General features: G+C 40.4%; 1 protein-coding gene across 1 annotated transcript in view; it reads right to left on the minus strand.

The window, feature by feature from the left end:
• Window positions 1–355: 355 nt before the first annotated feature.
• Window positions 356–13,199, minus strand: part of LOC107291851 (sarcoplasmic/endoplasmic reticulum calcium ATPase 3) — a 65,296-nt gene continuing 52,452 nt past the window's right edge. The window contains exons 13-20 of the mRNA XM_015820885.1: window positions 12,543–12,878; window positions 11,657–11,877; window positions 8,894–9,096; window positions 7,801–7,886; window positions 6,233–6,366; window positions 4,390–4,507; window positions 3,421–3,538; window positions 356–1,370 (exon numbers count right to left, since the gene is read on the minus strand). Of these exons, the coding sequence (XP_015676371.1) occupies window positions 1,351–1,370; window positions 3,421–3,538; window positions 4,390–4,507; window positions 6,233–6,366; window positions 7,801–7,886; window positions 8,894–9,096; window positions 11,657–11,877; window positions 12,543–12,878 (1,236 nt within the window). The 3' untranslated portion in view covers window positions 356–1,350. The remainder of the gene's footprint in view (window positions 1,371–3,420; window positions 3,539–4,389; window positions 4,508–6,232; window positions 6,367–7,800; window positions 7,887–8,893; window positions 9,097–11,656; window positions 11,878–12,542; window positions 12,879–13,199) is intronic.

The raw sequence follows: 13,199 nt of genomic DNA on the forward strand, positions 1-13,199 counted from the left end.
TTTCAGTTTTTTTGTAGACATGCACAGATTCCACCTCCAATATCTCCAGTTACAAAGATTTCAGGCAGCAAGTGAGAAAAACGATAACCCACAGATTTGTGCTACCAGTCAGATAGGCTAAAATATGTGTGTCCAACTTTTTGGCTTGCCTGAGCCTCACTGAATGAAGAGAAATGGTCTTGGGCAGCATACAAAACATGTAATATAGTTACTGTATATAAAATATTGCTAAAAATCACATAATAATATTAAAAGTTTATGATCTTATGGGGCTGTATTACTAGTTGTCCAGGGTTGCATGTGGCCCATGGGCTGCGGATTGACACACCTGCAATAAATGGATCAACGAATTGACTTCTAATGAGACATCTCCATATATTTATGGTCTACAGTCACGCAAACATAGATAGATCTGTCCCAGGGCAATATCTTATATACAAAGTGGGGTTTCTATGAACAAAGAATTGACAGAGAGAAATGGCCAGACTGGAATCTTTCTTTCAAAATACCAGCTTTCCACACTGAATCTTTACTGATGAATTCAGCTTTCTGGTCTAGAAGAAGCCGGAGATCCTCCTCCATACAATAAAGCTCTGAAAAAAAATGGTGGCGAAAAAGTTTCCCACAAGAACAAAACATAGCAGAAGTAGATGGTTATATTGAACTTTTCTGCCCTCTTTGTCATATGCCTGCAAGCACAAGCATTGTAGCCATCTTCGAATTCTAGAATGTAGGCCTCTACGCAAAGCCAAGCATGATTTCCGCAGCCAGTCTCCAGTAAGATATGATGAATATACAGTAGCCAATTGGGTGGTCAAACATATTTTTCAAAAAAATCCGATAGGCTACCTCAAACCATGTGGTATTTTCTATCTCCTATAAAACTTGACAGGACTATGTCAAAGAGGGTCTTGTTGGTGAAGGATAGATTCATCCCACCAGCGGTTACTTCTGACAGGAACCACAGAATGTCTCAGAAACAATTTGTTTCAAGAGAAAAATGCAGTTAAAAAAAAAGGAATTAAATCTTCAGAAGCAGAAGGTTCTAAAGGTTTGCCTCCATTAAAGAGCAAACTTTATCCTCCCTCCCCAGCCATAATTTAACTGTCCAGTATTTGCACAACTATATACAGGAAAAAAAATCCAGATACATAACAAAAGTAAAAATAAAAACAAAACAAAAATTATCAGTTTTTCATTTCTTTTGACAATTCACCCGCATTAAGTCAGAGACTTCAAAAACATGCATATTCCTTGATGTCTTTTGGAAATGCAAGCATGCAATTTCTTTAGTCCCAGGTAAGAGTTTATGATTCATTTTGCGGAGAAACTGAGTTTGTTTTGTGCTGGTCATTCCTTGATCTCTTTGCCTGGGGATAGGGACAGGAAACAACATTTTTTAAATTAATTAATGCTTGCACTGACTTTTCAATAACAATGTAGAAAACATTTTTATCATCTTAAATAGATTCAAACATTATGCCCTAAAGTTTTTTAATAATGTATGCTGTGAACCTAGTTACTTTTGTTTGCTCGGTGAATTATGGCTGAACAAATCATGGTTTAATGCAATAGATGAAGCAGTCACTATCTCAAGATAACTAACTTGATAAGGATGGGAAACATTAAGGGCCACAAACTCCTCTGCAGAACCTTCTGCTGCTGGAAAGTGCTCTAAATTCTTTCTTAATTTGGTTCTACAAATGGGACAAAAATAATGCATTACTAAAATGCAAAAACTAAGATTTTGATGTCTGGATTGTTCTCTGTCTGGGGATCTTCTGTAAATCTTGGAGATTTACAGAATTCTTCCACATGTACCACACACAAACACATCTTCTCTCATATACAGGTAGTCCTTAACTTCCAACAGTTCATTTAGTGACATTCAAAGTTATAATGGCAGTGAAAAAAGTGAATTTTGACCAGTTTTCACACTTGCGACCTTTGCAGCATCCCCATGGTCACGTGATCAAGATTCAGAAGCTTGGCAACTGGCTCATATTTATGATGCTTGCAGTGTCCCGGGGTCATGGGATCACCTTTTGCAACCTTCTGACAAGCAAAGTCAATGGGGAATCCAGATTCACTTAACAACCGTGTTGCTAACTTAACAATTGCAGGGATTCACATGACACATTCACACATGGCAAGAAAGGTCATAAAATGGGACAAAACTCACAATTTGGGCTCAGTTGTGGTCATAAGTTGAGAACTACCTGTACAGAAAATGTATGTGAGAATTCTACATAAACTTTTCCCATTCTCTAAGTTCTCCCCCTAAGGAGAGTCTTGCCATTTAAGTATCATTTAATTTTACCAGACCTTTTAAAATTCCAGCTGAATAACTTACAGATAGTCCTTGCTTAACAATGGCTAAGCGACAGATTCAAAAAGTGTGATGTCATGTGACTGTATCAACTTACAACAGCCGTTGTTGCAGTTCTGGTTGTGGTTGTTAAGCAAATCTTATGTGGTTGTTAAGCACAACATCCCATGACTGTGACTTGTAACCTCCTGCAAGCTTCCCCACTGACTTTGCTTGTTGGAAGTCAGCTGTGAAGTTGGCAAATGGCGATTATATGACTGAGGGATGCTGCGACTGTTGTAATTATGAGCCAATTGCCTGAATTGTGATCACATGACAACAGGGAAACGGCAGTGGCTGCAACTTTAAGGACCAGTTCTAAGTCACTTTGTTCAGTGCCATTATAACTTTGAACAGTTGTTGAATTAGCGGTTGTTTAATGAGGATTATCATTCTTTAGTTGTTCTGTTGTAAGAATTACTGCTGGCTGGTATTAATCATTTTTCCCCATCCCATGTCTTTAGTTATTTCGGCTGGGGGGGCTTCTCTGCTGCAGCTCCTGCCATCTGGAACATCTTATCCCCTGAGATGAGATCGGCCCCACCCTCCTGACGTTTCATAAGGGCCTTATGACCTGGCCTTGCCAGATGACTTGGGGACCCAATGGGGGAACTTCATACGGGAGGTGGTTGATTAACTAAAACTTAATCCCATCTCCCCACCCTGTGTGTCTGGCTCCTTCCTTTCTCACCTGGTGTTAATGGTTTGTATTTGTTAATGATTTTATCTGCTGTGCTTCTATGACTGATGATTTTAATATTTTTAATGCTTTTAAGCCACCCAGAGTTGGATACGAGTTGAGCGGCAAATACATTTAATAAATAAACAAACAAATAAATGAATTTCATTGCTTGTTCACAATAGCTCTGGAAAATGATGCTGGCAGAAGAAGACCATAATTTAAAGTATTATCTTAATTATATCAGGAAGGTTTGGTCTTCGGTATTTATTTTACACGGTGTCTTCTACTTTTGCAATTCAAGCTGTGTCCTACATCAACGCAATTAACAAGCCACAAAGCTGATGGGCAATCCAGCTGCAAGGGCACTCACCATCTAAATGATTACGGGAGAGATACTTCAAGCCTTCATCCAGCAGGATAACTGGCAAAGAGATTTGCAGCACAGTCTCCCATTGATGCCAGCTAAGTGGGGTCACCTGAAAGATCAGCTGCAAGATAAGAAAATGATGTGGATTACATCCTTTACCTTACATCAAGAGCCGTGATGGCGCAGCGGTTAGAATGCAGTATTGCAGGCTAATTCTGCCGACTGCCAGCAGTTCGATTCTTACCGGTGGAAGGTTGACTCAGCTTTCCATCCTTCCAAGGTTGGTAAAAAGAGAACCCAGATTGTTGGGGACAAAATGCTGACTCTGTAAACCACTTAGAGAGGGCTGTAAAGCACTATGAAGCAGCATATTGCTATTACTACCTTCAAAGCTCAGTCTGGGAATGTTGTTGCTTCTATAGTGTTCCAAAGAAAATAACCTGAAGACACCCAGATTTGCTGAAGTACCAAGAAATTTCAGGATAGGCAAAATTTTGAAATCAGGAGCCACATCTAACATTTGGGGGGAAGAGGTGTGGGCCACCCAAAACTGGGTGCAGCCAGGGTTCATTTGAATTTTTACGTTATTTTGTTGTTTCAGACCAATGTTTCTCAACCTTAGCAATTTTAAGACTGGTGGACTTCACTTCCCAGAATTCCCCAGGCAGCCATTCTGGCGGGGAAATCTGGGACTTGAAGTTTATATTCTTAAATTTGCCAAGGTTGAGAAAGACTGCTTTAGGTTCTCATTTCGTGTGTTTGCTACTTCAAAAAGGGAGGGAGCCTTGCTGCCGAGTTTTGGCAATGCTAATACCTGAATTCCCCTAACTGTGATCAGAGATCCTGATTCTGGGATCCTGAAACCAACATTGCCCACTGTTGCCACCAGGAATCCAAAGAAAGCAGTGGAGGCAGGATGTGGCTCAGTAAGATCCTTCTAAATCCAATTTGGGCACAAGGGACATTACTTACAGGCAATGGCTTCACGTACAGAATCAGGAAATGCAGAGCCATAGACATGATAATGGCTCCCAGGAGCCAGATGTTCAGCCAGGGAGGCATCCTGAGCAGCGACTGGTTTTCAGAGACACTGTAGAGAAGACAGAAACTAATCAGGCATCCCCAATTCCTTAGCTTTCTGAAGGCATCTACATACACAATACGTTCTCTCTATGTCATTTGAGGCAAGGGGGACACTTCTAAGCAATTGCAATTACTGGTAGCCCTTGACTTACAACCATTTGTTTATTGATTATTCAAAGTTATGCTGAAAAAACTGACTTTTGATCAGTCCTCACACTTATGACTATTGCAGCATCCCCATGATCATATGTGGATCAAAATTCAGGTGCTTGGCAAACAATGGTTGCAGTATCCCAGATCAAGTGATTCTTCTTCTTGTGCCATATCCGTTATCGGACGTTGGCGATCATGTTGGCGATCCTGTTTTTATCAGAAGCCGCACGAAAAAGTGCTGCTGAGTTTTGTCCAAACCAGTCCCTTAGATTTTGAAGCCACGATGTTCTTCTTCTGCCTGGACCTCGTTTGCCTTCAGTCTTTCCCTGGAGGATTAAATGGAGTATGCCGTATTTTTCTGGGTGTCGCATCACATGTCCGAAATATTCTAATTTTCGTTTTTTAATTGTTTTGATGATTTCCCTTGGCTTTCCCAGGCGGCTTATCACCTCCTCATTTCTGATCTTGTCAACTCCGCTTATCCGTAACAGCCGCCTGTAAATCCACATTTCAAATGCTTCTAGTCTCTTCAGGTGGCCTTCTGTCAGAGACCAACTCTCTACTCCATAGAGCAGGATAGAAAAAATATAACATCTGACAAGCCTGATTTTCAGTCTTAGGCTTATGCCATTTGCAATTTTCCCAGCCAGCTTGCCACAAAGGAAGCCAATGGAGCAAGCTGGATTTACTTCTTGACCACATGATTCATTTAACAACTGTAGTGATAAACTTAATAATCGTAGCAAAACAGGTCATAAAATCAAGCATGACTCACTTAAAAGCCACTTTGCTTAGGAAAAGAAATTCTGGTTCTAATTGTGGTCATAAGTCAAGGATTGTCTGTATGCTATCCAAAGTTGATGGCCCAACACCTACAACCATACAAAGCACACAGAGGCTACATAATTATTTTAAAAAGGTCACCACGTCAGTAGTCATCCAACCTATGTTGCAGACAAATTCCATTGATCTTACAAGACACATTCAGTACCCTGGCAAGTTAATTGGGCAGAAAACCCCACCAGCATTTCATCCCATTCCTGGGAATAAAATACCCAAGAGATAAACCAAGAAACAAGCACAAATGAAATAAAGGTTTGCTGTCTTTGCACTCCACTGCTCTCCATAACCTGCTGCTGACATGACTTTCTCCAGTGACTGGACAGGCAGTGATTTTTAGAATTTATGCCACGGAAGAAAATTATCTATGGATAGTTTGTTTTGATTAAGTACTGAGATGCACTCACAAAACACGTGTCAGCTTCAGGATGTCTATCGAGATTCTCAGTCATCCAAGTCATGGTTGTCCCAAAGGTGTTTTTTCAGGAGGCATCTGGACTTTCTTGTTTTTCTTTGAAGATGTTTCGCTTCTCATCCAAGAAGCTTCTTGGATGAGAAGCGAAACATCTTCAAAGAAAAACAAGAAAGTCCAGATGCTCCTAGAAAAGCACCATTTTTTCTTGGAAGAGCTGCACTCTAAATCCTGCACTCCATATTATCGATCCCTTTTTAAAAAATGAAAGTAGGCTCAGTGTGTTGCTTTTCTCCTTCAAGAAACACCCAGCTGGTGACACTGTACCTGTTTAGTGCGTTGCACATCTCAATTGTCACCAGGACTGAGAGTGCCATGGTGGTTGGATAACGGGATTCGAAGATTTCACAATCAATGCCTTCAAAGATGGGGTTGTCTTCTGTGCATCTCATGAAGTTCCTCTGTAGGCAAAAAAACAACAACCCCCATAAGGCTCAGTGTGAAGACTGCTGTGAGTCGTGGCTCAGAGATTAAAAACTTCTAAAGCTTGCAGTGGTACGAAGACTTTTAATGCTGGGGATAGTCATTACAGGAGGAATTTTATTATCATTTTAATGAAAACTTGGGGTATTTTATATTGTGATCTTGATCTTTTTATCACTAGCCAGTTGAAGTCCATAGAGCGTAATAAATAAAAACATAAACCTCAGCACGCAGCAAATATTACAAGCAATAGGAAAATACTATAATCTTTTCAAAAGCTAAGAAGCTGTGCCGTGTATACTGCACTCAGGTCCTATAGGAAGGAAAATCAAGTTATAAATCTTAAAGATTTTACAAAGCCAAATAACTCTGAAAACATATGGAACAGAAAAACAAAATTTAATAGCCTCTCTAAATCTGAATAAAGTAACATTATGTAATTCTCTTGGAAGGTTTCCACAATTTATCATCAAGAACCCCTGTTCTGTGTTAACACAAAACCTCAGGAAAAAAAAGTCAGTATTTGATTTTTAGATGCTACATGTCTTTCTGCAGGATGCTTTCTTACTCTATGTGAGATTTGTCATATTGGCTAAACACACTGGCTAAGCATCATATTCTAGCCATTAGAAAAAGTAAGAATTAATGGTTTTCCTTTTTTAATGCAACTAGTAAATTTTGTCTCCGTGATATCCATAAAGATTCCCTACATTATGGAAACTCCTGCTGTTTCCATAATCCAGTGGCCATCAATAGATATAAAGAATGAATCCCTTGAAATAAAAAGGAATTCCCATGGAAAAGCTTAATAAAATAAACTAAAAAAAATATTCAAAGTATAATGCTGTAATATCAGAGGTTTAGCAACATATTAATGACAGAACCTTCTGAAATGCTGGACTCTTTCTTCCAATAGCTGCAAGTAGGCATTCAAAAAATACTTGCAACAACAATGAAGTCATCCACTGCTACTTTCTGACATGCATCCAAATAATACCTGTATTTCTGTTCCACCAGAAATATAATTAGTAACAATAATCACTGCTGAGACATCCAGAAGAAATAATGCTTTGCATCTCTTAGTGGAGATCATCAATTGGAGCCAACAATATCCAGTCTGAACTTTAGTTACAGTGGATCAATGTAATCAGGCTCAGAAGATTAGATCAGGTTTTTCAGTAAATTAACAATAGTATCTTCACCTTCAATATCTTCAAGATAAAAAGATAGTATAGCCCTTTGGAGGATGCGTGGCCCATCCTTAAGGAGCCATATCTGTTCCTAGCCTCAGCCAGATGCTGTCCGCAATTACTCTGAAGCAACGTTTTTGGCTCTAGATGTAACATGCACCGCCTTTCTGCAGGATATAAAGATGCAAACTGCGTTTTTTCCAATTTAGATCTCTAACTTACCAGTTGGTGAAAGGTAACTTGAGGTCCTTCCGCATCGTACAAGAACCACCAAGTAGCTGCACCTACAGTTGCAAACCCAACATAAACTGCAAAGGAAAAGGAAAATTAAATAAAGGAATGGGACTAAGTTAAAGAGCTTTTTGGTCTTCGTTATATGATGCTTATGGTGAGGAACCAACCCAACCCATTCTAACTACATTCCAACTACCATCACTACCTGATATATTTCAAATAAAAGTCCAAGGTTATTGGACACTGTTAATTCAATCTATACCTTGCTTCAGCAAAGAATCTAAGCAGCTTAAACATTACCTGTTTCATTTCTTAATCTATATACTATTATAGGGTGAAATGATGCATCGTAGGGCAACAATTTTTGAACTAAGGTACCTCAAATAGGCTAACTTAAAGAATGTGTCCAAATCTGGGACCCATAACTCCCGAGTGAATGAAATTTGGAAACATGTGGCTGTGTCAATGGTACTGGTAGTTGCCAGGCTGTTGCTGCCATTTTGTAATGTTTATTTTCAATGTTCTGTGACAGTTTCTCAGTCAATCACGCAACCCCCTCATTCCCTCCCCCACCCAGCAGCAGCCACTCACCTGCCTTCTGGGAAGGGAAGGAAAAGGAAGGGGGAAGATTTCTGAGGCTCCCTGACAGATTCCCATGAGGAAACTCAATGAGGAAGCTGTCAGAAAGTTGGAAGTTGTTCCTGCTCCCACTGCTTTTTTGCCCCCTCTTGGTCATTTCCTTTCTCTGTTTAGGTAAGGAAACATCTCTGAAACAATGACCAAATGGGACACAGGTTGCCTAGTATCTCAAAAAAGTGTTGAAAGGTTACTGCACCCTGGACAACACTACACTGGGACTAAACGGTTAATTCATGCATATTCACGAGGGGGCAAGTAAAAGAGTGTGTGGATGAGTCTGTAACTTGCCCGCTGTTGTTTGTACATATCAAATTGCCTTCCCTAATATAGGCTACCCCCATAATCCACAATTCCCAGCCACAGCCATGCTGAGTGGAGCATTCTAGGATTTGAAATCCACTCATCTGGAAGGCATCCAAAATAGGCATAAAAATGTTCTCACCTCCAATTGCAAGGTAGCGGAAGAACAACCATCCACTAATGAGAGGTTCTCTAGGGTTCCGGGGCAATTTATCCATGATGTCAAGGTCAGGAGGATTAAAGCCAAGGGCCGTAGCCGGCAGTCCATCAGTCACCAAGTTCACCCAAAGCAACTGGACCGGGATCAAAGCTTCAGGAAGGCCCAGGATGGCCGTCAGGAAGATGCTGAAAATGGAATACAATATGTTTTTGTGGCCTTCAGCAACAAAAATGATAAGGAGTCTGGAGGCTGAACTGTACAATGAATGGTTGCAGGAAACTAGGTATGCACAGTTTAACAAAGTTAAGGATTGGGGTGATATGATAAGAGTGTTCCAGTATTTGAGGGGCTGCCATAAAGAAGAGGGGGGTCAACTTATGCTCAAAGTACCTGAAGGAAGGACAAAAAGCAATGGATGGAAACTAATCAAGGAGAGAAGCAACCTAGAACCAAGGGGAATTTTCCTGACAGTTAGAACAATTAATCAGTGGAAGAACCTGCCTCTAAAAGTTGTGAATGCTCCGACACTGGAAGTTTTAAAGAAGAGATTGAACAACCCTTTGTCTGAAATGATAAAGGATCTCCTGCTTGAGCAGGGCATTGGTCTAGAAGACCTCTAAGGTGCCTTCCAACCCTGTTATCCTATATTATTCTGTTATTTTATTAGGACAGGACTAACTATTTCAGACTAAACCAGAATGTTTAAATCCTTGCCAATTTTTTATAACGTGAAACAGAGCTAGACAGCACGCAACAGAAGCACTCAAAGAGTTGACAATGGTATACCCTAAAAGCTGCTTTCTGTAACTGACATCTCCCTTGCACCTTGGCACAATGTTTGCATAATATACAATTGGAACACACTGTACTTTCAAGCCAGCAGATTCAAATTATACAATGAAACCCAACAATAGAAGCATCAGATCAAAAACATCCAGCCAACATTAACTAGTCCAGATGTAATTTGAGGTTATTCGTTCACTTTCTTTGTACAGTATTTTCAGCTGGAACTGCAAAGGCTCATTTTTACGTGCTAGGTTCCAGGTGCCACTCTCTACCTTCTACTTAGGTTTTGGACAAGTTGTGGAGCTCTCAGCCTCACCTCTGAAATGGGGACTTTGTGATCAGTCATAGTGACCACAACAGCGACTTTGTAAATGGGCATGTAGACTTTGAAAGTCATTTTATATTTAAACTTCTATGCCGCCCTTCTCCCCAGAGGGACTCAGGGCGGCTCACAGCATGTTAAAAAACAACACAAAAAAACATTTCCCCTATAAAACCAATTAAAAAGCAAATATATTAATAGCTGTGTCATATTTAAAATCTTTGAAAATTTTTAAAAATTATTCCCTATTTAAAATTCACCCTAGGTCAGTCNATTTGAGGGGCTGCCATAAAGAAGAGGGGGGTCAACTTATGCTCAAAGTACCTGAAGGAAGGACAAAAAGCAATGGATGGAAACTAATCAAGGAGAGAAGCAACCTAGAACCAAGGGGAATTTTCCTGACAGTTAGAACAATTAATCAGTGGAAGAACCTGCCTCTAAAAGTTGTGAATGCTCCGACACTGGAAGTTTTTAAGAAGAGATTGAACAACCCTTTGTCTGAAATGATAAAGGATCTCCTGCTTGAGCAGAGCATTGGTCTAGAAGACCTCTAAGGTGCCTTCCAACCCTGTTATCCTATATTATTCTGTTATTTTATTAGGACAGGACTAACTATTTCAGACTAAACCAGAATGTTTAAATCCTTGCCAATTTTTTATAACGTGAAACAGAGCTAGACAGCACGCAACAGAAGCACTCAAAGAGTTGACAATGGTATACCCTAAAAGCTGCTTTCTGTAACTGACATCTCCCTTGCACCTTGGCACAATGTTTGCATAATATACAATTGGAACACACTGTACTTTCAAGCCAGCAGATTCAAATTATACAATGAAACCCAACAATAGAAGCATCAGATCAAAAACATCCAGCCAACATTAACTAGTCCAGATGTAATTTGAGTTTATTCGTTCACTTTCTTTGTACAGTATTTTCAGCTGGAACTGCAAAGGCTCATTTTTACGTGCTAGGTTCCAGGTGCCACTCTCTACCTTCTACTTAGGTTTTGGACAAGTTGTGGAGCTCTCAGCCTCACCTCTGAAATGGGGACTTTGTGATCAGTCATAGTGACCACAACAGCGACTTTGTAAATGGGCATGTAGACTTTGAAAGTCATTTTGCGAGAGTATCTAGAGAAATTCTTCATGATTATAAAGTGCACACTTGCCTCCCATACCTGGGGACTGTTTTCCTCACTGAACTTTGCACCAGCTCAAATGGAACACTTTTGGTTTCAATACTGAATGAAAGCAGAGGTTCTCAGATCAGAACTGAATGTCTCCTAAGAACAATATTTGACATAGTTTGTTATTATTTCTGATAAATTTTCCAGCAGATGTGCTAGAGAATTACCTCTTAACTCACTTGACTATATGGGGTGGGGGTGGGGGAAATATAGTCTCCTAGTGTTCCAGGGCCCCACACCTACCATCTCCAACCAAAATGTCCATTTCCAGTGGAATATATGTGGCACAAAGTTGAATGGTGGAGTCCTTGATGAACTCACCAAGCTCAGAGAGCACCAAGGACTCCACAGAAGACCCAATATTTATTGTTGATGAAATCTGCAATCCCATAACTACTTTCTCTACCCTTCATTATTTTCTGTTCTGACCAGGGCTGCCTTAAGCTCTTACCAAACGACTTCTCCAACATTAGAAGAAATGAGGTAGCGGATGAACTGCTTCATATTGTTGTAAATAGCTCTGCCTTCCTCCACAGCAGCCACAATGGTAGAAAAATTATCATCTGACAAAACCATCTCTGCAGCCGATTTGGCCACTGCTGTTCCAGAGCCCATTGCAATACCAATTTCAGCTTTCTTCAGAGCAGGGGCATCGTTCACTCCGTCACCAGTCTAGAGAAAATAAAGTTAATTTTGCCCAAAGATTTGCCTAATCCAGTGTCTGGTTTGGGAACCGTTTCCAACACTGGCCAGCCTGATGCCTCCAGAAAAACAGAAGATAAATTAACTCAAAAGCTAAAGCTTCAGTTTAGACTTTATAGCAATATATTTTTTATTTTTATTTCAGTTTAGACTTTATATTTATAGCAATGATGGACAATTCTCTACTAGTCTATCTATATATTTTTGACGTGTTATTAAACTAGGTACATTTATATTAGTTTTTCCTTACCTAGTTCCCTCCAGATGTGATGGATTAGGAATGTCCCAAATTCCCAGCCAACATGCCTAAGAATTCTAGGAATTGAAGTCCAACATAGGTGTGAAGACTAGACCAGTGTTTCTCAACCTTGGCAGGTTGATGTTGGGTAGACTTCAACTCCCAGAATTCCCTAGCCAATATGCTAAAGTTGAAGTCTTCAAGTTGCCAAGGTTCAGCTAGACAACAGATGGATTCTCATCCAAGGAAGGAGAAAGAAACCTGAAGAACACATGCAACCCTATTTATTTAATTATTTGAGTCTATCTTGCTTTTCATCTACATCACCCTGCTATCTTCCAATACCCTTAAGTAAATCTGGAGGATCAAAAGACGAAGAGGGATGGTCTGAACTCACCATCGCTGTGATTTCATTGAATGATTGTAAGTATTCAACTATCTTGGACTTATGGGCAGGCTCTACCCGGGCAAAGCATCGAGCTGAACGGCAGGCATTGCTTTGGGCCTCTGGTGAGAGATCGTCAAATTCTCTGCCCGTGTAGGCTTTGTCGGTCACCTCCTCATTCTCTGAGAAGATCCCAATCCTCCGGCAGATAGCCACCGCTGTTCCTTTGTTGTCTCCGGTGATCATGATGACACGGATGCCCGCTTTCTTGCACATTTCAATAGAGGACACCACTTCCTTCCGAGGAGGGTCCAGCATTCCCACGCAGCCAACAAAGGTCAACTTAGTCTGCAGGTAAAAGGGAGTGGGGAGAATACATCTTTCCAATGTTTGATTTGCCATTTTCTAAACTTTGGATCTAGGGAAAATGTTGTGCCCTAAAAGGCTGGAGGTTGTTAAGTGAATCACTACAGTTGTTAACTTAGCAGCACAGTTATTAAGTGAATCTGGCTTCCCCACTGACTTTGCTTGTCAGAAGGTTACAAAAGGTGATTACATGATTTCAGGACCCTGCAACCGTCCTAAATACCTGCCAGTTGCCAAGCGTCTAAATTTTGATCATGTGACCATGGGGATGCTGCAAGGGTCATAAGTGTGAAAAATGGTCAT

The sequence above is a fragment of the Protobothrops mucrosquamatus genome, unplaced genomic scaffold, assembly GCF_001527695.2.
Source record: "Protobothrops mucrosquamatus isolate PMUCROS unplaced genomic scaffold, P.Mucros_1.0 scaffold1200, whole genome shotgun sequence".
NCBI lineage: Eukaryota > Metazoa > Chordata > Lepidosauria > Squamata > Viperidae > Protobothrops > Protobothrops mucrosquamatus.